The sequence below is a fragment of the Lycium barbarum genome, chromosome 6, assembly GCF_019175385.1.
Source record: "Lycium barbarum isolate Lr01 chromosome 6, ASM1917538v2, whole genome shotgun sequence".
NCBI classification, from domain to species: domain Eukaryota; kingdom Viridiplantae; phylum Streptophyta; class Magnoliopsida; order Solanales; family Solanaceae; genus Lycium; species Lycium barbarum.
In genome coordinates, this window is record NC_083342.1 from 122,570,244 (window position 1) to 122,597,667 (window position 27,424).

A 27,424-nucleotide genomic window follows, 5' to 3' on the forward strand; every position below is an offset into this window, starting at 1 on the left:
ATTTACAATATCAACTCCCAAAACAAGTTAAGACTTCAAAATTTGAGGAATATTTAGGGAATGGCTAACCTGAAATGCGAAACAAACAGTTGAGAAGAACAAAGAACAGTGTATAGATAGAATAGAAGACAAAAACCTGAAGGCAAGAGAAATAAGGTCCGTGGAAATGTGCTATTGCTGGGCTGAAAGACATGTATTACATCTGAAATTACCCAAATACCCTCAATTCGGATTTGATTGACAATGGTAATAGACATGTCAGCGATCCAACCCTCTTACTCGTGCTTCTATTATAGTAGAAATAACATGAGTAACAAATATCCACAAAGGCAAAAGAAAAAAGGAAATAAAAAAGTAAGAACAAACATAACGACAAAGTAACTTTGGGCCGTGCGAAACACGGATTCAGCATCCGGTAAATTTAGATACGAGCAGAAGCTTCGAATAAACTAAAAAGAACAAAATTAAAAGGCCAAGAGAAGGCATAAAGCTAACATTTCCTGTCTGATATTGCTTAAAATTGGTCTCAAGACAACTTGCCGAATATATGCTACTCCCAGACAACAACCAAGCAGGTTTTCTCACAGGCAAAACAGATAACATTAGGGATATGTTTCCATAGATCTGAGGCTAGTAATTTACATAAGATTAAAGCTACTACCTAATTAGAACCAAAACCAGCAATAGAAGAAACTACATAATAGCATCTCTAAGATCCAGAATACTTTAAATAACTATTTCTAGACGACTTGATTCTGCGCATCCTAAAGGAACATAATAAAGAAACGGTCTTCTAACCCCATCTACCTGAACTTCATTCGCTTGCTGGCAGCAGAACTGGGACCAGCACGTGACTTGCCAAAATTCTTCTTTCTCCTCCTCCTCTCATCCTCGCTATCTGATTCATTCCCAATCTCCCTGTCTGCATGGCTTGCTTCTTTCTCCAGCTCTTCCCATGTTTTACCTTTTTCCTCCTCTGATTCTTCATCTTCATCTTCTTCCTCATCATCTTCAGACTCCACCAGAGATTCACTATCAGATTCTTCATCTTCAGAATCAGACTCAGGTTCAGCATCTGAAGGTTCATAACCTTGGTCAGACTCTGAATCTCCAGATGACGAGTCAGAACCTTCCAAGTTTAAGAATTCCCAACCACCATCATCAATAAACTTCTGTGGATCATCAGTTATGGTCTTCAATACTTGACGCCAATTCAGATTCACCTTGCTCTCATAATACTTGATGTCAGTTGTGTCAAGCCATTCCTTGATGCCATCGAGGGATGAAGTAGGAATCGAATCTATCCGCATGACGTCGCGCTTGAAGTCCTTGAAAACAATTGCCATATCACAGTTCTTCTGCCCAAATCCAACTCTCTCCAAGTTAACAATCTCAATCTCACTTAGGGTTATCACAAGGAATGGGGTCTCTACCAGCTCAACCAAACAGCTGGAGGTTGGTACAATGAAAGCTGATGATTTATAGGGCACCCCATGGAACCCAAGTTCCCTCAGAGGTTGATCAAACTCCAGGTCGAATCCCTTAAACTGAGGCTGGCTCCAAATATCATTCACCCGGTTCACAAAACTCTGGAAGTCCATGTTGATTTTGTTCTTCCTATCCCTTTCCCTCTGTTCTTCCTCAATCTCATCTGGATCATACGCAGACCTCTTTCCACCTCCAAGCGTTTGGACCACATCCATTACCTCAACATAGAACTGAACATCCTTTGTCTTCTTGTTCCCCACCATTATGTGGTTGTGCAGATGAAAGTGAAGAAGGGTAATCATCTCCTTCTCTGCTGGCTGGAAGAACGCATGCTTGATATTACCATACATGATGTCAACACGTTCATCTTGTCTTGTAGTTGAATACCGGAAACCATTGGCATGAGCTTCGAGTGTACCACTAAGCTTTCGTGCACGACCACCAAATGTGGGACGAATCCACAAGTCAGGTAGCCTAACTGGCTTGAATTTATTCCCAGCAAGGACAAGTTTTTCCTGAGTCACTAAAGTTGCTCTTTCGGCTCTCTCAGACTCCCTTGCCATAAAATTACGTCTAAGTGTTTTAATCACCTGGACCATTTCACTTATGTGCCTAGGATCCTTGGAACGAAATGAAACTTCTTTTAGGTAAATGGCACCTTGGTTCTTCGCATCAGTAGGTGTGAAAGGACCACCAGGAACATTAAATATGATTCGGATGTACCAGCTACGGTGGGTATCCTGTTGGCTTGAAACAGTCTTAACAGTAGCCACATGGAAAGGAATCAAATTACCATATATTGGTAGAAGGATGGCCTCATTCTTCTGGTCAACCTGAATAATCATCTCTCTGGGTGGTGGTAGGTCATTGACATTCTTATAGGCAACAACGTCAGCTGAAGTCTTAGCCGCATTCCTGCTATTCCCAGTTAAGGTTTCTTCACCAGCCAGACGTCGAGCAGTCTCTTCATTCTTCTGACGGGCAAGTTCTTCCTGGTGCAGCCTCCGCTTCTCTTCTCTTGAAATCTCATGATTGTCAGACCTAAGTGTTGTCTTGGAATACATGGTATCCCTACCAATGGACTTGGCTTTCACTTGTAGCTCCTCTTCTTCTTCTTCTTCTTCTTCTTCATTGAATGAATAGGCCACATCCTTCAAAGCTTTGGAGCTCAAATGGGTGACCACATCACGGCCATCATTTGTGACAATCACAGTATCTGCTAGCAAAAGTGAAAAATTCCGGCTCTTTTCTTTGTTGGTCTCATTCTGCAAATTGTGAAAACCAAGTGACACGTTGAAAACCATTCCTGGTTTCAACAGTTTATCATTCTTAGCATTTAAGATCAACCCTGACTCTCGAAACTCAAGACCAATCCCTGTCCCAGCAGATTTTGTCAGGTTGCTAACCAATTCAGGAGCATCCCTGTCTACCACAGCAAGAGCTGCTTGATAAACAGCATTAACCTTGTTACCAGGTATCAATGCACCTATTGCTGCCTCCTGGGCTTTAAGAAGCACTTCATAAGCCTTGGTCTGCATCTGAGTGGAATCAATTAGAAATGTTCTGGCAATATTCGAACAGTAGCTGCTGTATCGTGAACCAATTGCACATATGATGGCACTGGCAGAATCATAATACAAACCATCATCGTTGCTTGTAGCACTAGGTCTAAGATCAAAAATGCCACCACTCTGGAAGATTGGAGGGTAACATATATCAACATTCTCAGCTTTCAGCTTCACCTTGACTTTAGCAGGCTCCAAAATAGCCTTTTCTGTGTCATCCATCAACGAGGAATGAGTTACTTTCTTCTCCTCATCAATGACTTTCTCAAGCTTTGGAACAACAAAGTTCTTCATAGCAGAAGCAGTCAGATGTGCCGCTTTCTTCACGTTAACAAGCTCATTTTGGTCCTTCACAGCAAAAAGGTCAGAAAGTCCATTTGTTATATCACTTAGCTGAAGGCCAGAATCTTTTATCTTCTTAGTCCATGCCTCCAAGAGTTTTCCTTCAGGGCCTTCCCGTGCAATATATCCAATAACAGGGGTATTATAAGCATCTGATATTGACTTCACATGAACAGCATGGAGCACGTTGTCCATTTTAGTAGTCCCATCCTCACTTTTGGCCTTCACATGCATGACAACTTCCACTCCCACGGCCTCTTTGGCAGTCGATTTCACAACATCCAGCAATGAAGCTTTCTTTTGGCTACACAGAAAATGTATCTGCTTGTTGCCAAAGACCATTATAGTCTCAGGAAACTCATACCCAAGTAACCATACATTTACAGCTGAGGATTTCAAGTATCTCAAGTCCTCTGAAGGTGGTGGAGTAGCTATGGCAAGGACATCAGAAGAACCCCAAAACTCATCTTTATGTTCACGCCAGTGTGCATACAAGTCCTTCAGTCGCCTACTAAAAGTAGGCAAGTCGATGGTATAAGCATTTCCAGCTGCCGCATTCCCATTTACAGGGGGGCCATTTCCTTGTCTTTGTTCTGGCATCGTATGGCTCTGACTTGAATAATCTGGACAAGAAAACACAAAAAAATGGAGAAAAATGAGAAATGCAATCTTAAGAAACCCTCTATACAATTTCAATAACTCCAGTTTCAATAATCGAAAACATGCTGCTGAGAGTAAGCATTGTTAAATCATCATCCCTTTAGAAATTCATAAAGCTTGAAACTCATATGGACAGCCTCGCTTTTCATAGTTATATCTTATCACTCACCAGAACCTAATGTCTCCCCAATTTTTTCGATGAGTACTGAATCAGTTATGAGTTGCAGAGCTGCCCATTACAATACAAATAATATTTACGTGATCAAAATAAGTTGATAGATAATATATATGTTCTCGCGAATTATATTTTCCCAAAACTTGAGGAACATCACCAAATTTCCAATTTAACTCAATATTTTACGGTCAGGACAAGAAGAAGGGCTATATCCTACACGGAGAGACATAGCAAGCACTTAAATGTCAAAAACTTGATACAAACCATGGTATCACCTGAATATCCCAAATCCTAAGGGCTTTCTGAGACCACATAGTAAAATAATTTAAAATTCAATAGACAATAGCAGAAACTTCAAAACCAAAACTATCGTATCCCAATCTTACCAAGTGCTTCACTGAATAAAGGTTCACCAAAGCTACTGCTAATATAACAAGCTTTCAAAAACGAAGATAACAAAAATCTAACGAACAACAACAACAACTATGTCGAAACAAAAGTCTAATCAATATACTATATTTACTTATTAACCCCACCAAAAAAGGGTTCTAACACATGCTTCAAAACAAAGTTGAAAATGCCTACTCATATATCACATTTCACACATCCACAAACACCACAATCTTAGTATTTGTTTGGCCATAGAAACCAAATATTTTTTACATTATTTGAAATTCTTAAAGCTAGTAGTTGAAAATGGAGTTGTGTTTGGTTATAGTTTTTACAAACAAAATATTTGGCTGTTTAGATGTGCAAAAAAAAAAAAAAAAATCAGGGTTTTAGGTGTTTTCCAAATTCCAAACTCAACTTGTATCTGAAATTTTCATGGCTGAACACTGATTTTAAATTAAAATTCAGAAAAAAGTGAATAATTCTCATGGCCAAAAGGGTCCTTAGACTCCAACATAAAAAATTAGGGTTAGCAAATAATTAAAAGTGACAAAATAACATCCCCTCAACACATCCCATTTGAGAACAACAAAAAACCCGAATTAGTGTTTCAAAAGTGACATGCAAAGAAGACTGAAACAAATGAAGGGGGAAAAAAAACTCACATAGTTGTTAACCAAGACTGAAACCCTAATTAGGGTTTCAAAACTCAAAAATGGGAGTAGTTTGCGGCGCAATGAGTCGGTTAAGGGTTTCGAATACTACTGAAAAACATGAAAAGTGTTCGATTGAGCACTCCAAATGTTGAAATAAAAAGTTGAAAATCAAACAAGAAAAGAGAGATGATTCGCAGACAATCGGAAAATCAATAGAAACGAAAGAGAAAGAAATGTGAATTTTTTGTAAGAGAAATAGGGGCTTTATTATGAGAATGGGAGCGAATGACTGATTTGAAAAAACTCGCGTCTGGAAATTTGCTATTTATATCCCTGACTCATATGAAAAGAGTCTTGGATTTTCACAAAATTACACCGATACTGTTCGTATAATGACTATCCTCTCCCTAGGGGAAACCATGGAGTGGGGGTGAGCATGATCCCATATTGGAAACTTCGGTCCAGTAATTTCAGTATTCAATTTTTGAAAATACCATTATCGTATCAAATTAATTCTATATGGTTGGTATTTTTAAGTTTGGTTTCCGTATTTTGTGATACGGTAAATTGGTAATCATAATTTGATCTATTTCAACTTACATATTACAAAATTGTAGAGAATTATGACTTCGGTTATTCACAAAATGTCTAAATTATATCGTACTAACACCTTACACATGTAAAAATAATCAAAAGAAAGTACAATCAATACCCTTCGTATATTAATTACACAAAAAGAGTGTTTCAATCAAGATAGATTAGTCAAAATTTCAACGTCTAAACAACTAGTTTTATCTAATCCTAATTTATATATTTGCTAATATTATAATATAGTACTCATATATATGAATTGTATATGTAACTATACTTTTTAAAATACTGAATACTAAACATTTTTAAAATAAATATCAAATACTGTATCAAATACCATAATACCGAAATTGTGGTATAAAAAATTTCAGTTCCAGTGTGATAATCGGTATCTATCTTACCTTCTACAAATTTTATGGGTGCTTTGAGGTAATTCTACTACTACTACTTGTAGTTGTAGGGATGGTAAGTTGATTATGTAATTGTGAAGGGTAAATTGGTACTTTGATCTGTGTCGGGGAGGACAGTGAGCTGTCAATTAAAATGCTGCTGCGTGGCACATGCCATGCGACGTCGCTTAGTTCATTGGTTGAACCAATTGGCGGGAATATAAAAATTTGTTTCCCCCTAAAACCAGCCCTATCAATTCACTATCCAAATAGCTACTATTATAACACGAAAAACTACACTTTTCTTGAATATAATATGAGCCTGTTTGGATGGGCTTATACCTATAAGTTGTTTGCAGCTTATAAGCTAAAAAAAAAAAGTTAGGGTAGTCTAACTTATTTTTTTTGGCTTATAAACTGTTTTTAGCTTATAAGCTGCTTTAGATAAGCTAAGTCAAATGAGCCCAATTATTTTTTTGAATTTATTTTAAGCACAAAATGACTTTAAGCTGGCCAGTCAAACACTCAAAAAAACTGAAAACAGCTTATAAGCAACTTATAAGCCAATCCAAACGGGCTCTATATCTCATTTCAATTTTTGTTTCTTTTAAATGTATTTCTAAAATTAAATTACTGACTTACTAACATAAACCATAAACAAATCCAATAGTATTGTCGTGGCTTTAGATTTGAAGAAACTAGTTTCGAAATGAAAAAAGTCTTCATTAGTTTAAAATTTCAAAATTAATTCTTCGTTTAATTTATGACTGACGAAATAAGTGAGGCAATCAGGTGAATGATGATTTGAGGAATACATAAATGTTGTAAAACTTCTTCTTATATAATAAGGAGTAAGATAATTTGATTTCCCCTTCTTTTCCTAGTTTTCTAAATCTTGTAAAATTTTCTTTTTCTTTTTTCTTTTTCTTTTCCCCTTTACACTTCATGTGTTTTATTGTTCATGAGGTTCAATATAGCTTTTTCTTAAGTACATTGTATATTTCTTATGCTTTAATTATCTTATACATTCTTATAGGATAAAGAAGTTGTAATTTCTGTTTATTAATTTTATTATCTTTCATCTCTTTAAAAGCTCTTAAAATAATACATTTTCTAATTCTTTTTCAGCCTGCGTAAGATTGATAGTAATATTCATGGTATTTGACTAGCAAAATTGATTTCTTCTTTCTAGATTCATCATCTTATTCACTGAACTTGTGGTACTAAAACTCTAAAATAATGTATTTTGTTACTCCTGTTTTTAATAAGGTGATATGACTCTCTTTGGACTTAGCTTTATCTTCTCGCACAACCTATGAAAGTTAAGTTCATCAACTTGCTTCCACCAATAATTTAAAGTATCAATTCTTTTCTTAGTTTTGAGATATAGTCAGTTGTGACATTCAGACCAAAATGAAGTATTGATTTGTTATTGTCTAGTTAGATGACATGTTAGAATGTTATATGTTAGAAAAAAATTAAATGTAAATGACACTCACAAGTTACATATTCTCGTCTAGTCAATTAGCCATCGGCCTAAACGTTAGTACTAAAACTAGAAATTTTATTTAAATATTGTTATCTTTTTAGTCCTGTTACATAACAAGTACACTTAAAATCAACTTCACTAATGAAATTACAATTGTGTGACTGAATTAATAGTGCACAAGATTTCAAATAATGCATGTAATGTCCATGTATATCAAGAACAACTATGCAATTACACATGTACAGTGGTTAATGGTAAAATTTAAGTGAAAATATGTGTTAATCAACTATAATTAAGTGCTTACTATCTTTTTGAAGACACGTGCATGTATTTAAGAACACCTAACGTGCGTAAATAATTTATCAAGTGAGCCATGACATCAAAATGTACCTTTATTTCCTAAAAAGTAAGGGATCTGCTCTATAACATTATAAGGTTATATTTTCACTCCTCATACCCAATAAAGGTAAATAATAATTTGTGGTAATGTTAAGTCAATAAATACAAAATTCGTATTTTTGTTATACAAGTTTATTATTTAATTACAATTAAGTAAAAATATCATGTGTTGGACTTTTCAAACTTAGCGAACTGAAACATCTTAGTAGCTAAAGGAAGGGAAATCAACCGAGACCCCGTTAGTAGCGGCGAGCGAGAGCGGATTGGGGGTTTGAAGAAAAACAAAGACGAAGGCGAGCTACTTCGTTCCTCAACTTCATGTTCACTTCTTTTTCGCCAGGTTTCATTCGATTTGTTATTGATTGGATGATGGAAAAATCAGCAAGCTACGGCTTCAAAGCTTACCTTATTTAGAAAAGGAGAAAGGGCTTTTTTTATAGATGTTGAGGTTGAGTAAGCGGGGTGGAGCTTGAAGAGCGAAGTGAGCCGCGCTAGCCTAGCAACGTTTTTCAGCAGCAAGCTACGGTCTAATGACTCCCTAACCTAGGTTGGGGCAAAATCCAAAACGTTGGTTAGGTGGCTATTCAATGTGTGGTATTACCACCATTTGATCCTCATTCTATTTACTAATTTTTTTAGTATTAAAATATTTTGCAAAATACCGGATAACCAATGTCTTATATAATTTAGGACAAAATAGTTCAGTTCAACATGAGAAGTTATTACAATGTAGATTTCATAAAATGGTTCATTAAATTAAGAAAAAGGGAAAATGTTGTTTTTTAATTTGCATATTTTGGAAGGAAAAAGAAAGCTTAAAGTAAGAACAATTTAATTATTGACTTTTCAGTATTTCTTTTGTGTGATTTAATTTGAAAGAACATCTACAAAAATATCTTGTAATTTCAATTTTTTTAATTATTTATATTTATTCATAAGTCAACTTTATTGATTTCATCATACAACAAAATTTTCACATTACATATTTTTAGCGTTAATTGAATACTGTAATATCTTTTGGTAAAAATAAGTTTGCCAATATGAGTTCAATTCAAAGAAACAAATGAGATTAATTTAACATATGAAAAGCTCAATTTGAATGATCGGGGACTTTAAGTAAAATAGAAATTAAAAGAGCTTTCAATTGTTTGATTTCAAATATATAAACTAAAAAAAATGTTTTCTTTTATCTTTCGGATACGTTTTTATACTTGAATATTTTAAAAGTCTTTTGAAAGTATCAAATTGATGTTACAAAAATAAAAAAGCAAGATCAGAAAAAATTTGAAAATATCTACAAATTAAATTTTTAATGTGGATAAGCCCGTGCCAAATGATCACACTAAGGGGTCGTTTGGTGCATGGTATAAGCTGGGATATCTCGACACTAATTTTTTGTATCATGTTTGGTAGAAGGTATAAATTTATACCTTGTACCAAACAAGGCATAAAATGCATCCCATCTCAAGAGATGAGATATCCCCTCTTATCCCACTTATACTGGGATTATTTTATACCATCTTTTAGATGATATAAAATAATCCCAATAAATAGGATAAATTAGTCCCGAGATTATTATAATCCCGAGATAATTTTGACTACCTACCAAACGACCTAATAGATATAGATGGCGATACATTCTAGGAAAGCACATGAACAAATAAACAATAACATTATTATTAACAAGAGATTATAGGTGGATTATTATAGAATGAACCAACAAAATTCTTCCCTAATGACAAACGGCCAACTACCCACTCCCCTGTCCGGCCCCACATCTGCTTTACTCGCTAGTTGTTGCCTGTTTGGTCAGAAATACCATAATTCTTCTCTCCTATTTAGCTAATAATAATTCCCCAATTTTCCTATATCAGATCGTTGTTTTTTTCTAACTCAATTATATACCCACCAAGTGTTTGTATAATTGTGTAAGAGAGACTAGTTCTTTGTTTGGATTGTAAAAAAAAAAAAAACAGAGTAATATTATGGCAAGAAAGAAGATCAGAGAGTATGATTCCAAAAGGCTTCTTAAAGAGCATTTGAAACGCCTTGCTGGCATCGATCTTCAGATCTGCTCTGCTCAAGTACTCTTTTTTTTTCTTTACTATTCATATATAACTATGTTGTTGATCTGTTACTCTCCAATTGATAATTGTTTTTTTTTTTTTTTTTTCATTTCTGTGAATGGGTTTTCTTTATTTTTGTGTAATTCTGACTGTTAAAGTTGAATTATTGATAAACGCATTGTAGTTGTGAAGTTTTTAGGGGTCGTGATGTATTGTCCATAGCAAAAGAATGATCCTTTTGTTTGTGTGGCTGAGCTGCAAAATTACACTGTATATTCGAGGTCAAAATTATTCATTCATGTATATATAGTAGATGTTGAATCCAATTGGCTTTTTCGTGTGCTAACTTTTTTATATTTTGAATTTGGTTAGTGAAAATCTGGGCTCCGCTACTGCTTTGCGGAAGCTTTTGTTGACTGGACAGTCGTGCTTTAGAAGAATATTCATATTAGGCACCTCTTAAGTCCTTTAATAAAAATGAGTACCACTTTACAATCTGAAAGAAACTTGATGTGCATTTGTGTTTGGTCCAATGGAAAATACTTTACATGAAAAAGTGATATTTGGTTACGAAAATTGTTTTCCAAGGTGATCGTTTGGAATATTTAAGATCGTTTATCGTCATTTTCCAGATCATTTTTCTTGCCAGAGCTCTCAGGTTCATTTGGTTTTTGGTAGGTGACAGAATCTACAGATTTTACTGAGTTAACAAACAAAGAACCATGGCTTTCATCGACAAAGTTGGTTGTAAAACCAGACATGCTTTTTGGGAAGCGTGGAAAGAGTGGCTTGGTAGCATTGAATTTGGATCTAGCAGGAGTTGCTGAGTTTGTTAAAGCACGACTTGGCGTGGAGGTGAGCAGAGGGTTAAGTGTTTTGAAATGTTTTACTGCTTCTTATGTGTTATAGTCATCTTACATTTGAATTTGTTTCTAGGTTGAAATGGGTGGCTGCAAGGCACCTATAACAACATTTATTGTTGAACCATTTGTTCCCCATGACCAAGAATATTACCTTTCCATAGTCTCTGAAAGGTTGGGGTGCACAATTAGCTTTTCAGAATGTGGAGGCATTGAGATTGAAGAGAACTGGGACAAGGTTAGTTGGTACAGGAAGTTTGCTCTTTTTGCTCCTCTAACAACTATTTGTTTGGTTTATTTTTTCTGGCAAAATTGGTTAACTTATTTATTCTGGTGATATCCAGAAAGTTAAGTAATTTTCCCCCATGTAATAACCAGATTTTACTCATGCCTATCATATACAGGTCAAGACAATATTCCTTCCAACAGAAAAACCAATGACCCTAGAGGCGTGTGCTCCGCTGATTGCTACTCTGCCCTTGGAGGTGATCTAAATTGTTTGTTTTTGTTTTATCCTTTTAGTCATTGACCTTGATTAAGCCAAGATGAGTTAGACTGTAATAGCCGAAAAGGTTTTCTAAGCGCAAAGTCTTGGATAACAACCATTAAAAAGCGTGCCATATTGTGCATTGCTGGTAATTCTTGAGGATAATTATTTTAGGTTGTATCCATGTGTATCTGTCATTTCTATATATTCATTCTATTATGTTAGTCTACTTATTGCTGCACTTTCACTTCTGTACTCATAGATATTTTGATTCAAAGATTAAAACACTTGATCACTTCTCATCAACCTTCATGATACTTGATCTAAGTTTCTGGTTGACAGGTACGGGGAACAATTGGCAATTTCCTAATGGGCGTTTTTAATGTGTTTCAAGGTATGCCATGCTTTATGATGAATACATGTTTATAATATGGATTTGTGTTCTACTTTTCTTTCTTTTTTTAATCTTTTGGTGCTATCTTTTAGATAAATGCCGGTGACTATACATCAAAACTTAATTTATTTTATTGTTAAAAGCCGATGAAGAGGAAAATAAACTTGCTTTTGGTTTATGTTAAACTAGACTGTTCTTAAAAGGGACAAGGTGGGAGTGGCCTCGGTGGAAGACAAGATGCGAGAAGCGAGATTGAGATGGTTTGGGCATGTGAAGAGGAGAGACACGGATGCCCCAGTGCGGAGGTGTGAGAGGTTGGCCATGGATGGTTTCAGACGAGGTAGGGGTAGGCCAAAGAAGTATTGGGGAGAGGTAATTAGACACGACATGGCGCAGTTACAGCTTACCGAGGACATGACCTTAGATAGGAGGGTTTGGAGGACCCATATTAGGGTAGAAGGCTAGTAGATAGTCTCATTACCCTGCCTTATTAATAGTCGCATTATCGTAGTATAATTTCTTGTGCTCTAATTTATGCTATTATGCTATTATCTGTTATTTCCTGTGCTTTGATTATTCTATGTTATCTGTGTTGCTTGCGTTACTTCATTTCCATATCGCTTTGAATCTCTTAGCCGTATCTGACCTCTTGTTATGTTTTTATTGAGTCGAGGGTCTCTCGGAAACAGCCATCCTACCTTGGTAGGAGTAAGGTCTGCGTACACTCTACCCTCCCCAGACCCCACGTTGTGGGATTTCACTGGGTTGTTGTTGTTGTTGTTGTTGTAGACTGTTCTTAAAAGCTATTTTTTTCATTATATTGATTTTTTTTGACATCATTATTTCCAAATATTATTTCATTGATTGTGCAACATTGTCGCTTTGTCTTTGATATTGCCCAGATCTCGATTTTAGTTTCATTGAGATGAACCCTTTTACGCTTGTAAATGCGGAGCCATACCCATTGGATATGAGGGGAGAGTTGGATGACACAGCAGCCTTCAAAAATTTTAAGAAGTATGTGTTTTCACTAGTTCTCCACATGTTGAAGTGCCTATTCTTGTTTTTTTTTCCCTCTTGGGAAGGCATCTGGAAGACAGACTAAACGTGGTGGCTTTTGTAATTTCCAGATTTATTAAACAGTTTGCTATTGTCTCATCCCTCTATGACTTTTCAGATGGGGAAGCATCGAGTTTCCTCTGCCCTTTGGAAGAGTTTTGAGCTCTACTGAAAGCTTCATTCACTCTTTGGATGAGAAAGTAAGTTCAATTATTTGTCTTCGTCCAAGGGTGTTTTGGAGTATCAGATTGACTTGTTTATTCTTGTCAACATGATTTTGTTAGAGAAGAAATATTTCTTGGATTTACTTTCATGAACTTTTCTGGATACTGAACTACTGGAGGAACTTAATGCATTGCTTTAGAGACTCCATTATACAACAACAACAACAACCCAGTGAAATCCCACATCTTGGGGTCTGGGGAGGGTAGAATGTACGCAGACCTTACTCCTACCAAGGTAGGATGGCTGTTTCCGAGAGACCCTCGGCTCAATAGAGACTCCATTATAGTCCAAGAAAACTGTGTCCTTAAACAGTGTTGGATGGTTTATCAGTGATACTTTTCCATTATTCACCTTTTACTCTGTGTTGGGTGCATGATATCATACGGACTTGCAGGCTGGGGGTGGGTCTAAGTTGCTCGGACTCGGGTGCGGGTATCCGATACGGGTACGGATCCCAGTATCGGATTCGGCAAAATCTAAATTTTAAGATTCGGGGGTGCGGATCCAGATATGGATACGGGTGCGGGGATTCGGCTAAGAAAATTCAAATTATAAAAATAGAGCTATAAAGACCCCAACTTCTTCTTTCTCTCTGGTTCTTCCCTTCAAAAGAGAAAAAGAAAGCCATTCAAGGCCTTCCACCAATTCTCCTTACAGATCGCTGCTTACTGTCTACCAGAAGTCAGAACTCAGAACACAACCTCTTGAATTCTTGCTTCTCTCTGTTTGGTCTGAAACATGAAACCCGAATATGAGACAGAAGGACTACAATATTAAAGGTATGCCATTTCCCATGTCTTAAATCTGTTTTATCTTTCATTTTGAGAAATCAAAATCTCAATTTTCCCCCCAAATATGTCCATGGACTCCGGTCAAAGTATCCGAAGTTGGTTGACTGTATCTGAGACGTATCCCAGACCCGCAGCGTGTCGAGATGGGTGCGGCAGCGAAAATGAAAAGTCTGCGCAACTTAGGGGCGGGTAGGTTTAAGAAGTCATCTTTTATGAGATCCTGTTTGAAATTCTAACTCTTGAATGTTTCTGAAGGTAAAAAAGATTTATCCTTGAACCTTGGAGGCAGGCTATCGCTCCTGCCCACCTGTAAATTTGTTAATATGTGGACAATTGACACTACAAGCTATTAAAAACATTAGATCTTAGCATCTTAATGATGGCTTGATCCCCATTATCATACAGTGTTTGAACTACCTGGCTATGATGCTTTTCAATAATTCTTGAGCTTTCTGGTCTTTCTAATGATACTTACTCTTCTGGAATTGGAGCATAATATCTGCAGTCTTTCATTTAATTCTGTTTTGTCTCGACATCTTGCAGACTAGTGCCTCCTTAAAATTTACCGTTTTGAACCCAAAAGGTCGTATCTGGACAATGGTGGCTGGAGGTGGTGCAAGCGTTATATATGCTGATACAGTAAGTATATTCAGAACTTGCGATGCAAAAACTTGATGTGAGGAAGCATTATCTATCTTGTCATTAAGCATGCAATGTCAACACCTATAGCTCACTGTTTATATACTCTGTTTTTGATATCTTAACCAGGTAGGGGATTTAGGCTATGCCTCTGAGCTTGGTAACTATGCTGAGTATAGTGGAGCTCCAAATGAAGAGGAGGTTCTGCAATATGCTCGAGTAGTTCTAGATGTATGAACTTGACTCTTCTCTCAACTGGTGTTACCATGTGGTGTTCGTCCTAATTTAACCTAACAAGTGTTCGCTTTGATGTTTTATAGTGTGCTACTGCTAATCCTGATGGACGTAAGAGAGCTCTCATTGTTGGAGGTGGTATTGCTAACTTCACTGATGTTGCTGCTACTTTCAATGGGATTATTCGGGCTCTCAGGGAGAAGGTTAGCTGTGCATTATTATTTAGATTAGAAGTTGTTTAGTTTTCCTAAAGATTAAAGGCAGTAACACTAGATTTTTCCTTTAAAACTGAACAGGAAGCCAAGCTAAAAGCAGCTAGAATGCATATCTATGTACGAAGAGGTGGTCCAAATTATCAGACCGGTCTGGCAAAAATGCGTGCCCTAGGAGAGGAACTTGGAGTTCCCCTTGAGGTATGAATCACACTTGGCCCTTATTATAGGGTGACTCTGATTACAGTCCCTGAATTTCGAATATAAAATGTAATCCTTTTACCAAATTTTAACTCGCATCACGAAAACTTCTCACAGAATGGAAAAACTAACAATGGAAAACTGAAACTTCTTTTGCTGGAGTATTGACATGAAATCTAGGGCTTGTAATATAAATTGAATGACTAACAAATCAAATCTTCAATGCTCATTGCTCAGTATTTCTACGAATCAAAGGGAAACTGATGTTTGAAAAAAGTTTAATGTGCCAATGGAACTTGAGGGTTAAAGTTGTACTAACCTATGTTGCTTGGATATGGGTGTGGATCTAGAGGTTGGATTCATCATCATATAAATTCAGGGGTAGAGGGGTTGAGCTAATGAATATATTACAATAATGTATATGACAATTAGGTATTTAAGATTGTTGAAAAATAACTTATATTTTAATCAAGAATGTAATTTTGACTCGTTTCCTACTTAATTAAATGGCGACCAATTGTTGTGTAATTACAGCTTTATTTTTTTTAATTTTAATTAAATGTTTCGGTGCTGGGATATGGCTTGCATTTTAGGAGGATCCTCCATGGTGCGACAACATTTTTGGAGGATCTGAGCAATATAGATACTAACCATTTGACACAGAAGAGATGTAACTCTGCATCTCTGCTGTCCATCTGAATATGCTTTTATTTGATTCTAGGCATTCAATTTTTCTTGTTGCATCTTCCCAACTACTCATATTGTTCTGATGTTTGGGGTCGGAAATCTAGACTACAACAGGTTCCAGTTTGAATCTGGGAACATGAACGTCCAAAGATGCTCTTACCTGCATTGTAAATACAATATGTGCCTACTTCCAAAATTTTCAGATCCAAGGAAAGTAAGCGATAATATATATAATTGGTGTTTATGCTGCTATTGCAGGTTTATGGACCAGAGGCTACAATGACGGGCATTTGTAAACGGGCAATTGATTGCATTATGTCTGAAGCATAAATGTGAAATCAGAAGAAACTTTTGTTGCATTCTTGAAATTTTCTGCAATTAAGAAGAAACTTTGTTGGATTTTTCATTTGCCTTCTGATATTGTTTTGTTCAAATTGGGACCTTGGAGAATAATTGAGATCCTTTTGTTCTATCTGGCAATTTTGCATTTCTCTTAGTTCAGTAGAATTTTATAGTGAAAAATCTGGTTATGTAGAGATGTACCACAGTCCATACGTGAAACTGCACAAAAGCCCTGTGCGTGGCCAAGCAAACACATTCCTTAAACAAGCAAGTGCAGACTTTCAAATTCTTAAGCCATTAGGCAATGTATACTCTCAATTGGCAGTTGGTTCCTCATTACTAAGGTAAAAGATGTGCAATTTAAATGGGAAAGAAAATACGGAACAAATAAATTTGTACCTTTTGGAACAATGTAATTCAACAGCAGTAAATACAGTAACTTAATAATTGTATATACACAAATTCAGATTCAGACTATTGGTTTGACTTATATTATGAAAAGGGCCATTGTAAGATGATTTCGTCAATTGACTGCAAACCAATATAAAAGAAGTTATAACAATTTTTGAGGCAATAATCTCCCTCTAAACAAATTTCTTTTAACGACTAAACCGTGGATGTTATTGTGTTATGCGCGGGGAGAAAGAATCCTCAATTTATAAAAGTCTAGAATTATTTCCTCCATGAAAGGGGTTATTCAAATATGAAAGATTTATTTGGAAAAAATAGAAATTAATTATGGTAAAATCTAAATCAGGTAGGAAATTGCGCACAAAACCTAACAATGTAGTGCCACAATCCACACGTGAAACTGCACGAAAGCATGTGCGTATTCAAGCAAGCACATTCCTTAAACTAGCTAGTGCAACCGACTTCAGTTTCGGAATTTTTTTGGTAATTAATGTATATACTACTTATATATTTAGAAATATTCATAGAAGTACTATACATCAATATATATCGCTAAAAAGTTATTTGAAATATATTTGAAACAGAAAGAATAAACTATGTGCTGTTATGGTGCAATTCATTATTTTGGAAAATATTTGAAGTTTATGTATACTGGAAAGGTTTTTTCCTTTTTTAGAAATATAGCATGGCTCCATATATACGAGTCCCATTGCAACCGTAAAATTACTCTCTTAAGTTTTTTCACTGATTCTTTCAATTTCTAATTCCTAGCAATGGCTACAAGACTAGTTCACATCTCATTCACAGTAGTAGTTGTAATAACACTACTATTAAGTTTCCCTTCCACCACCCTCTCGGCCACCAGAAAACTACTCATATCACCATCCCCCGATAATAGTACCACTACTCCCACAACAACATTAACGTCTCCTTCGACTTCCATTAATGTTGAAGTCCCAAAACAGGTCAGCAATAATAGTATCCCAACAGGAGGAACGTGGGTTTACGTTGCTAATTGTAGTGAACATGGGTGTCCTCCACCGCCCTCCAAACACACAACTTCAAAGCATATTGATGCACTAGTTGTTTTATTTTATGTGCTTGGGGCTCTAGTTCTTGTAGGTGTGATGTATTGTGTGCTGTGGTGTGTGTGTGGTGCAATGATGGTTTGAAGTTTGATCAAGTATTATGAAAATAAAATTCATGGTTCGTTTGGCACAGGGAATTTTGTAATGGAACAATATGCAAGCACATAGCTTAAGTTAGCAAGTAGGACTATTTGTATTCAGTTTACTCACACATTATTTATCATTTATTAATTTTGGTACGGGTAGCCCCAATTTGTAGAAGAAAATCAACAGCCCCAATTTGTATTCAGTTTACTCACACATTATTTATCATTTATTAATTTTGGTACGGGTAGCCCCAATTTGTAGAAGAAAATCAACAGCCCCTTGAGCTTGAGGTTTTCCTGCAGTTGGAAGAAGAAGTAGAAAAAGAAATAAATATATAGTGATAATTTGTTTTTTTCTCAACCTGATAAATAGGAGAGAAAATCGAATTTAGTTCTTCGTTTTTTATAAAAACTTTACGAAGAAAAACGTCTCCCTTTGTTTCATGCATTCACTTGGATGGTAATCGAGGAGTATCACTTTGTGATTATGGGTCTTGTAGTTTGGAATATTTGGAGTAATTTCCCACCTCAAATAGTTTGGACAAAGAAAGTCTTTTGATATACTAATAATAATGTCATTGAAATCCTTCTCCCGCAATCATCATCATCATCATCATCATCATCATCATCATCAAGTGCTTCCCTTAGCTTGTTATTTTCAAATTTTCCAAAACAATACAGATTTTTTTGTTTTCTTTTAGAAGTATAATGTCATATCATGCAAGTTAAGTATGTAACTTACGATATAATATCATGTAATATAAACTAAGTAGCTTATGGTAGAACGAAACACTTCACGTTTGAAGAGACATTATTAACTAAACACAAGGTGTTGTATGGTTTCCAGGCTTACTTGGAGTATGTTCTTCTGTTTAATTTTCTGAATTTTTTTTTATTCAATTTCCCAGTAGCCCTGGGGGTTTGTATTAATCCCGAAAGATCAGCACCAATCAGTTACGCAGAGGTGGATTAAATATCCTTGCCCCCGGGATATAAGCTACATAACAGAAAGCAACAGTTATTTGCAAGACTTCTACGGTACAAAGTCACCAAAAATTAAGTTTCTTGTGTTTGAGTCTAAGCGAGGGCATCTGGGATTGATCCATTCTGTATGACCCTCTTGCATTTTGTGGTAAGTCCTCCATGGTAAAGAAATTGTGATCTTGATGGTGAATGCTACATTTACCCAGTGCGTCTGCAACTTGATCCCGATGAAAAAGTGATGAAAACTGAGAATTCTTGAATCTTTATTGGCTTTAATTTATTCCTAGTGTATGTACCGGGTTATACTGTGGTAAAAAGGCTCGATCCAAGAGGTTGTGCTAGTTCCCAATTATGCCAAGTTCTTATATCAGTAAATTTGGTTATTATGCCAAGTTCTTATATCAGTAAATTTGGTTATTATGCCAAGTTCTTTATAACCTGCAAACTTATGCCAAGTTCTTATATCAGTAAATTTGGTTATTAATCAACCGTTCATGAGGTTGTGCTAGTTCCCAATTAGCCAAGAATTTCTGATGCCAAACTAGTATGCATGTTTGAAATTTGACCTTCAAAAGAGAAACGGGGAAAAAAGTAAGTGGAGTATCTTGGGATCGAAATAACAGGTCATAATGCGGGAGCTATCAAAACAAATATTAAATGACAATGAATCAAACAACAATGAAAAAATTATAAAAAGGACTTTGATGATATGATATGGGTTTGGTCAATGACCTACATATGATAAAACTAATTAAAAATATTCTAAACCTATTGAGTGAATAAATCACCCCTCAAGCGAAACTCTCTAAAGGAATACATTGTGATTTTTTTTTTGTGTCATTGTTGTATGAGAGGGATTTTTCAATATTTAGAGGTCCAAAACCTTTTCCTCCAAGAAAAGGACTAGCCAAATATGGAAGACAATTATATTTTCCTTTTCAGGAAAAGTAAAGCAATTATGCTTATACTTTGACTTTCCTACGAGAAAAAAGTAAAACTCAAATATGGTAAGAAAATTAGCCCAAAACCCTAACAAATCTCACATTTTGGCCTGGATTTTCTTGACAAAAGTTGATCTGTCTTCTTCACATAATCTTCATCACTGCTGCTTGCTATGGTTAAAAGTAGGCATCGGTTAAAAATTTGAGTCTTGTGCGTTACAAGTGAGCATAGCTTGAAAGTGAAGCCCATGCGTTAAAAGTAAACACGGGTTGAAATTGGCCTAAGCGTTATAAGTACACAAGAGTTGAAAATTTGAGCTCGTGCGCTGAAAAAAGTAAGCATGAGTTGAAAATTAGAGCCCAAGCATGAAAAATAAGCATGGGTTAAAAATATATTTTTTTGTTTTTAAAGATGTGTAGCAGCAAGATTGTTGAAAATATGATTGACAAAATTCATCTCCACATGTAGTATTTTGGATCTTTTTTTTTTTTTTGGTTGACAAAAAACTTCGTTATCATCAAATTGGTTGCTCTTGATTAGAACCCATCTTGAACCTATCATCAACCTTGTCGAACTTGGCCCTGATACCACTTGTTGGGATCGAAATAATCAGGGCGTCATGCGAAAGCTAATAATTGCAAACCTTGAACGGCGATAAATCAGATGATAAATAAAACTATACTAAAAAGGCACAATATTATGATATGATTTGGTCAATTGACCTGCATATTGAAATATATACTAATATAAAAAAGAAAACATTAAATCTATGAGAGAATAATCTCCCCCTAATGAAACTCTTTGCGGACTACATTGTGGATGTTCTGTGTTCTGTTGTATGAGAGGGATTCTTCAATATATAGAGGTCCAGAACCTTTTTCTTCAAGAAAAAGACTAGCCAACTATGGAAGAGAATTATATTTTCCAATTCAGGAAAAGTAAAACAATTATGCTTATACTTTGGCTTTCTTTCAAGAGAAAAATAAAACTCAAATATGGTAAGAAAATCAGGACAAAACCCTAACAGAATATTTAAGTGCAGGCTTTCATATTAAAGGTCATATTAGACAAGAGGGGATTGCTCAGATGGTAAGCGTCCTCCACTTTCAACCTAAAGGTTGTGAGTTCGAGTCATAGTAAACGTTCTTCACTTTCAACCCAAAGGTTGTGAGTTCGAGTCACCAAGGGAGCAAAGGAGAGAGTTCCTGCAGGGAGGGGTTAAAAAAAAAAAGGTCAATGGAAGTGGGTCCACCTAAATTGTTTCAAAAATAAAAAAAAAATAGTTTCTCAGCCACCGCTTAATCCAGCCTTACGCATAGGAGTATTAAAATTTCCCCCACTAGTGTAAAGCTGCAAGTCAGTTTCTTGATTGAACAGCCTGTAGGCTGTACTGAATGATGTATATTGTTCTTACTCGTTAATAGCGACCTAACACACGGTCGTAAAAATACAAATACAACAAAATATAAATTAATTGCCTTTCTTGCATTTTTCTATCTTTTTTCTTCTTTTTGATTGTTGGTTCTTAGAGGTGTCTTGGCTTAGTCAAAACAATTCAATAATATTAACAGAAAAATATAGTCTATATTAGAGGCAAACGGTAAATACATGTATTAAGGCAACGTAATGTCTATTTCCTAGAAGTACCTCCGTATTTGAGGGCATTCTCGGCATTCCATCCAAATGAGCAAACAAAGATCTTTTTGAAGATGGAGTTTACCTGCTATTCACTTATAGTGTCAAAGTTATTTATACAATGAGGCCACTTGGGACTTGGGATCGCTTAACAAATGTTAGTACTAAGTCCATCCCAATTTAATTATATAGCGGTGTTTGATTAGGCACGGATTAAAAGAAAAGAAGTTTTTTTAAAGTTTGTGGTCTAACAAGAAAATTTTGACACATAAACTGGAACAGAGATAGTTCTAAATATTTACACTATGTATCCGTTATCTATTGGAGTTGGGACATAATTTAATTAGCGAGTAAATATTTTTTTTAAAAAAATTATTGGGTAAAACTTAAGTTCAAACTTTGTTTAAAGATCGAAGAGATTAAAAATGATTAGCCTGGAATAGAGACCATTTCCTAGTCCCCACTTTAAGAATACTTCAAAACTTAAAGAATTATTTTGAAGGCTTGAAGTTGAAGCTGCCATCTCCTAATTAAGAAGCAGTCGCTATATTGAAATTACGCGTTAGCTAGCTATCTTTACCAAGTAAAAATCAAAGACTTTTGCTTCTATTTCTTTCCTATAAATACTGTATCCATCTCTTTAACACTTCATCAGTACATTCTAAGTTCTCCATTTCCTTAACTAGCAATTAAGAAACTATTACTCCACTAATTATCAACTCAGTAAATACTCTTTTCAAATCCCTCTTTGGACGATGAAGAGCGACGGAGCTAAATTGTCAACTTTATTGATCTTATTTTTCACTGTTTCAACATTGGCAAATGCTTCATTTGCATCTCTTAAGTTTGGTTACTACCATTCAAGTTGTCCACATGCAGAAGCCATTGTGAGAAAAGCAGTGAACAAAGCTGTGTCTCGTAACCCTGGCCTTGGCGCTGGCATCATCAGGATGCATTTCCATGACTGTTTTGTTAGGGTAAGTTCTTGTAGTTATTATTTACAGTGTGAATGTGTTATTGTTTAAAAACGTCAAACAATTCTTTTTTGTTAACTACAAATTTCTCAAACTCCTTTTTAAGTATTTTGTCATTAGCTATATATGTGCCTATGTCGATGCTATTTTCGTGTCGCTTTTAAATCCTATAAATTTTATTTTGAAAATATTGAAGAAACTATATCTGATTAGTTCATAGTCAAAATTAAGTATTTTGACCCTCGTGCTCCAAACCCCTCACATAAATTGGAACGGAGGGAGCATATATTTGTATAGCTTTTTTATTTATTCCTTTTGCCAATTTTGAAGAAAAGAAATATGCGCGTTAGACTTAGTAAAAGGTTTGTTCAACTAACAATCTAACTTCAAATTTTATATGATTCAGGGATGTGATGCCTCAATCCTTTTGGATTCAACCCCAGGGAATCCAGCAGAAAAAGACCATCCAGCAAACAATCCAAGCTTACGAGGCTATGAATTGATCGACGAGGCAAAAGCTGAACTAGAATCAATTTGCCCACAAACAGTTTCTTGCTCAGATATAATTGCATTTGCTGCAAGAGATAGTGCATTTAAGCTTGGAGGCATTAGATATTCAGTTCCAGCAGGTCGTCGAGACGGAAGAGTATCCATTAAAGATGAACCAAACGAACACCTTCCACCATTCACCTTAAATGCTAGAGAGCTTGAAGAAAATTTCGCGAAAAAAGGACTATCTTTTGATGAAATGGTCACACTTTCTGGTGCACATTCTATTGGAAGAACTCATTGTTCTTCTTTTGCCGATAGACTTTACTCTTTCAATTCTACTCACCCGCAAGATCCCACAATGGATCCTAGATTAGCAAAACAATTGAGGAAGAGATGTCCGAATCCTTCTAACTCTGGGGTTGATCCAACTGTTCCACTTGATGTTGTTACACCAAACAGGTTGGACAATAAGTACTATGTCAATTTGAAGAATAATAGGGGATTGTTAACCTCGGATCAGACGCTATGGAGTAGTCCTTCAACGGCTAGGATGGTGAGGAGTAACGCGATTCATGGTGCAAATTGGGCTCGTAAGTTTGCAGCTGCGATGGTGAAAATGGGATCCATAGAGGTTACGATTGGCATGCAAGGAGAGATCAGGAAGAACTGCAGGGTCGTGAATTAATTAACCGAGTGATTCTTTTCTTTTATCATTTTTGTTGATTTTTAATTGTATCATCACATTTTTTTTTTCATTTTCAATGTCAAGACAAGTGTAACTGATTCTTTCCAATTGTAATTTAAATTGATGTAAGAGATTTTGCTTATTTTCATGGTAAAGAATGGACAACTTCCATTTATTTGATTAATAAAAGTGCACAAAGTTTCTTTTAGCTGGCCTCATAATTTTTCTTTCAGTTATCCGTAGATTGAAGACGCGAAAAGATGAAGAAAATAGAACCGAAGAAATCATGTTTATTATATTTGTAAGAAGATAAGGTTACAACTGCCTCCAATCAATTGCTAATTATTTAGATAAAAATTTATGAATAAATACAATTTTAAATTTATGAATAAATTTATGACCCAACACGTGACAAGCATAGAGTAGATCACAGTCAACTATTCAATTAGTCAATGTCAATCAAATCAAAGATTAGCCAGTTCATTTTAGAATCAGCACCCGGTCCATCCCCTAACCATAACTAAATAACTTTTCTACCAAAGCTAATGCAGCTGGAATGATCCCTTGTTTCTTCTTTTTCGCATCTCTTCCTGATTAACAAGATGAGCATAAGTAGTCTAAAAGGAATTTTTTGTTTCATGTAACTTTTGGTATGGCGAGACTTTTTAAGAATATAAAATAACTTCGAGATAAAATACAAAATTGGACATGACTATTATCACAATATTTTATTTTACAGCTACAAATATTAAGTTTAAGTTAGTATTCTAGTTCATTATACAATAGTGTACTACTAAATGAGAAGATGATTAGACATACAGCGGGGATAGCTCAGTTGGGAGAGCGTCAGACTGAAGATCTGAAGGTCACGTGTTCGATCCACGTTCACCGCATTTTCATATTTTTTGCCTTTTTAACCCAGTTTGGGCTTGGACCTGAATTCCAGTTCCTCGGGCTTCCAGGGATTTTAACTCTTATACTGTACTTCCCAAAATGTGGAAGTTTTGCATAGTAGCCTGTTTTGACTCGTCATTTATCTTATGGAATTTTTACTTGATGTAACTTCTTCTAAGAGCTAATTATTGATAATAACTATCTTTTAATTTATTAATATTTATTAGCTATAATGATTTTGTAAATTACCATTCATAGCTATATCAAAATACATCAAGTTGGAGTGGTTTAACCTAGGTTCGAACCCAGCCAACGACATTACTTTTCTTATATATTTTTTCTAGCTTTTTCTCCTTATAGTTTGAGTGTATTTAAAAATAGTTCGTCATATGTATCATTAAGGTGGAGTGGATGATGTGGTTATTAAGCGTGACTTTGCCCCTTTCCACCCAGGTTTGAACCTAGCTAACAACATTATTTTTCTTATATATTTTTCCTAACTTCTTCTCTTTGTATTTGAGTGTATTTTTCGACAGTCAAATACATTAGCTACGAATTGTAATTTGGCAATATTTGTAAATTTGCCTTATCTTATACCTGACTTTTATAATTTGTTGTTCATATATCACCTTAAAACATACGGTGTCTGAAGTTATGTTTGACAAAACTAAATTTCAGACAAACTGCTTAAAGTTTACTATGAGCGGGCGAAGTAAAGTTGGCTGAAAGAAATGGATCTCGGTCTTAACTCAACCCCGAAAGCTAGCTCATGAGGGGAGGATTGCTCAAATCTTATAAAGGACACCATGTACCCTTTAACCCACCAATATGGGACTCTTTAACAAACTTCAAACATCATATGTCTAAAATTATCCCAAAGTAGATACACATACAAATATAATTAAATGAAAAAGTAGACACTCATCAAATAAAAGCGTCAAAGTCGGATATATGTTCACTTACCCCTATCCAATTTGAGCATATCTGCATCAGTTTATAAAATAGGCCTTTAATTTTTGGTAGTAAGGACAATTGGAAGTGGACTATGCAGGCACATAAGAAACGTTTTTAACAATTTGGTTTGTCATATTTTCTGCAACCCCGAAAGCTTGGAAGTGTTATCGCCATCAACCTCCCATCTTTCTCTCATTGGTGTTTTTGTAAGTTAATTTCCTAAATGGTCACTCATATTTTAGGAATTGCCTCCTAAAATCACTTTTGTTTCTTTTAGGATTAAAGTATCATCCAACTATCCCTATTTTCCTGAAAATATACTAAACACCACAAAATCCTTCTTCTCTCCTAAGTGGCATGCCATGTCACATTAAAATTTTATTTCTGATGGGTCGTATCTTGTTCGTTTAAAAAAATGGATAGATTTATTTTTTTAAAGTCGCGGAGATATACCTTTTTAAAACGAATCATACCCAACCCATCAGAAAAAAAAATTACTATGTGGCTTTAGAAAAGTATGTCTACTAAAAAAAGTGGGTAGATTTTTTTTTAAAGTCACGTGGCATTTTTTTTAATTAAAAAATAACCTAAATGATTTTTTTTTTTAAAACTCCGTCGGCGAAAAGGGTATTTGCATCATTTTATAATGGCAGGGTATATTTGCACCATTTTGTAACGGTAGGGGTATATATACACCACTTTTGTAATGAGAAGTATATCTGCTCTAAATCGCAAAGTTAAGGGATATGTTTGCACCTTTGCCCTTTTAACAATAAACTTACTTAACTCATAGAAACCCAACCCAACCCAACCCATGACTTATATCCGATTTAGACCAAAATATATCCAAAGAAGCAATGTTATACCTGATTTTATATCGGATGAAACCATGGGAAGACACAAATGTGTAATACCTGATTTTATACCCGTTATTTTGCGGTAGCTGGGGGATTTTGGACAGCGAACAGAAGTTTCCGCAACTTCTCTAAAAATTCTTGCAAACTTCAACAACCAAACTAGCTAGCACAAAATCAACAAATTATAATTAATATTTGTCCAACTTCCGGAAAAAAAATTTGTTAGGACAACTCGTACCATACAAAAATCTTAGAGTTAAACATCTAATATTGAATTAAAATTAAAAAAAATTGTCCACCATAGTTGACTACTCCAAAATATGAAGGCATAATATTTTATAGCCGGGTCTAATAGCAGTTGTAATCGTTCAGCACTATTGTGTTCAGTCATTACAATTTACAAGTGCAAATTAAATAATTTTATCTACTAAAGTTTGAAATCTCACTTACCTTCATTTGATGCTGATTTCAAAGTTTAGCTCCTTTTCTCTATATATTTTTTGGAAAAGCATATCTAATACGTATGTGTTTTACACCAAAATATATTATGCTAAATATAATATAGGATTCATTGGTTCATAGCATTAGGTCCAAGAACTCACACTTTTAGACCATAAATTGGGTAAACGTACTTGTACTCAAATTTATATAGAAAGTTTAGGCTTTTTGTTTATGCTTTATAGTTATTGATAGTTATTAATATTTCAAATAAGTGTTTTGTCTTTTTATTGGGTATAAAATCATCTCTTTGAATATTTTTTTAATCGGGTCTAACTTGGTGCCATGAGTTGGGTTGGATTAAGTGGGTTCCTATGAGTTAAATAAGTTTATTATTAAATTTTAATGTGACATGAAATGACACTTAAGAGAGAAAGGAGGATTTTGTGGTGTTTAGTATATTCCGAGAAAAATATGAATAGTTAGGTGATATTTTAATTCTAAAAGAAACAAAAATAATTTTAGGCACTTCCTAAAACATAAGTGACCATTTAGGGAATTCACTCTGTTTTTGTCAACTAATGATCAAATGGCAAACAAAATGGAATGGTTGAAAAAAATAAATAAAAAAAGCAATTTGGTC

At 35.2% G+C, this 27,424-nt stretch overlaps 3 protein-coding genes and 1 non-coding gene across 4 annotated transcripts; 3 read left to right on the top strand and 1 right to left on the bottom strand.

The window, feature by feature from the left end:
- Positions 1–478: 478 nt before the first annotated feature.
- Positions 479–5,577, bottom strand: LOC132598497 (FACT complex subunit SPT16-like). Its single transcript, XM_060311412.1, has 2 exons — positions 5,286–5,577; positions 479–4,018 (listed from the first exon to the last, which is right to left on the bottom strand). Exon 2 carries the CDS (start codon positions 3,993–3,995, stop codon positions 804–806), a length of 3,192 nt encoding a protein of 1,063 aa, XP_060167395.1. The 5' UTR covers positions 3,996–4,018; positions 5,286–5,577; the 3' UTR covers positions 479–803.
- A 4,292-nt stretch (positions 5,578–9,869) lies between these two features.
- Positions 9,870–16,479, top strand: LOC132598500 (ATP-citrate synthase alpha chain protein 2). Its single transcript, XM_060311417.1, has 12 exons — positions 9,870–10,228; positions 10,889–11,065; positions 11,147–11,308; positions 11,475–11,555; positions 11,900–11,951; positions 12,854–12,968; positions 13,129–13,210; positions 14,570–14,665; positions 14,795–14,896; positions 14,986–15,102; positions 15,196–15,312; positions 16,258–16,479. Exons 1-12 carry the CDS (start codon positions 10,130–10,132, stop codon positions 16,327–16,329), a joined length of 1,272 nt encoding a protein of 423 aa, XP_060167400.1. The 5' UTR covers positions 9,870–10,129; the 3' UTR covers positions 16,330–16,479.
- Positions 16,480–22,115: 5,636 nt separating this feature from the next.
- LOC132600102 (peroxidase 5-like) lies at positions 22,116–23,840 on the top strand. Its single transcript, XM_060313219.1, has 2 exons — positions 22,116–22,464; positions 22,868–23,840. The coding sequence occupies exons 1-2, from the start codon at positions 22,243–22,245 to the stop codon at positions 23,636–23,638; spliced, it is 993 nt and encodes a 330-aa protein (XP_060169202.1). The 5' UTR covers positions 22,116–22,242; the 3' UTR covers positions 23,639–23,840.
- A 618-nt stretch (positions 23,841–24,458) lies between these two features.
- Positions 24,459–24,531, top strand: TRNAF-GAA (transfer RNA phenylalanine (anticodon GAA)). Its single transcript has one exon. It is a non-coding gene; the product is annotated as a tRNA-Phe (tRNA).
- The last annotated feature ends 2,893 nt before the right edge of the window (positions 24,532–27,424 follow it).

Bases quoted from the DNA above. Each gene is read 5' to 3' on its own strand.
- LOC132598497 (XM_060311412.1), bottom strand. From the start codon at position 3,995: ATGCCAGAACAAAGACAAGGAAATGGCCCCCCTGTAAATGGGAATGCG.
- LOC132598500 (XM_060311417.1), top strand. From the start codon at position 10,130: ATGGCAAGAAAGAAGATCAGAGAGTATGATTCCAAAAGGCTTCTTAAA. The intron at 10,229-10,888 runs GTACTCTTTTTT...GGTTTTTGGTAG, and splicing joins TTCAGATCTGCTCTGCTCAA to GTGACAGAATCTACAGATTT. The intron at 15,313-16,257 runs GTATGAATCACA...CTGCTATTGCAG, and splicing joins AACTTGGAGTTCCCCTTGAG to GTTTATGGACCAGAGGCTAC.
- LOC132600102 (XM_060313219.1), top strand. From the start codon at position 22,243: ATGAAGAGCGACGGAGCTAAATTGTCAACTTTATTGATCTTATTTTTC. The intron at 22,465-22,867 runs GTAAGTTCTTGT...TATATGATTCAG, and splicing joins TCCATGACTGTTTTGTTAGG to GGATGTGATGCCTCAATCCT.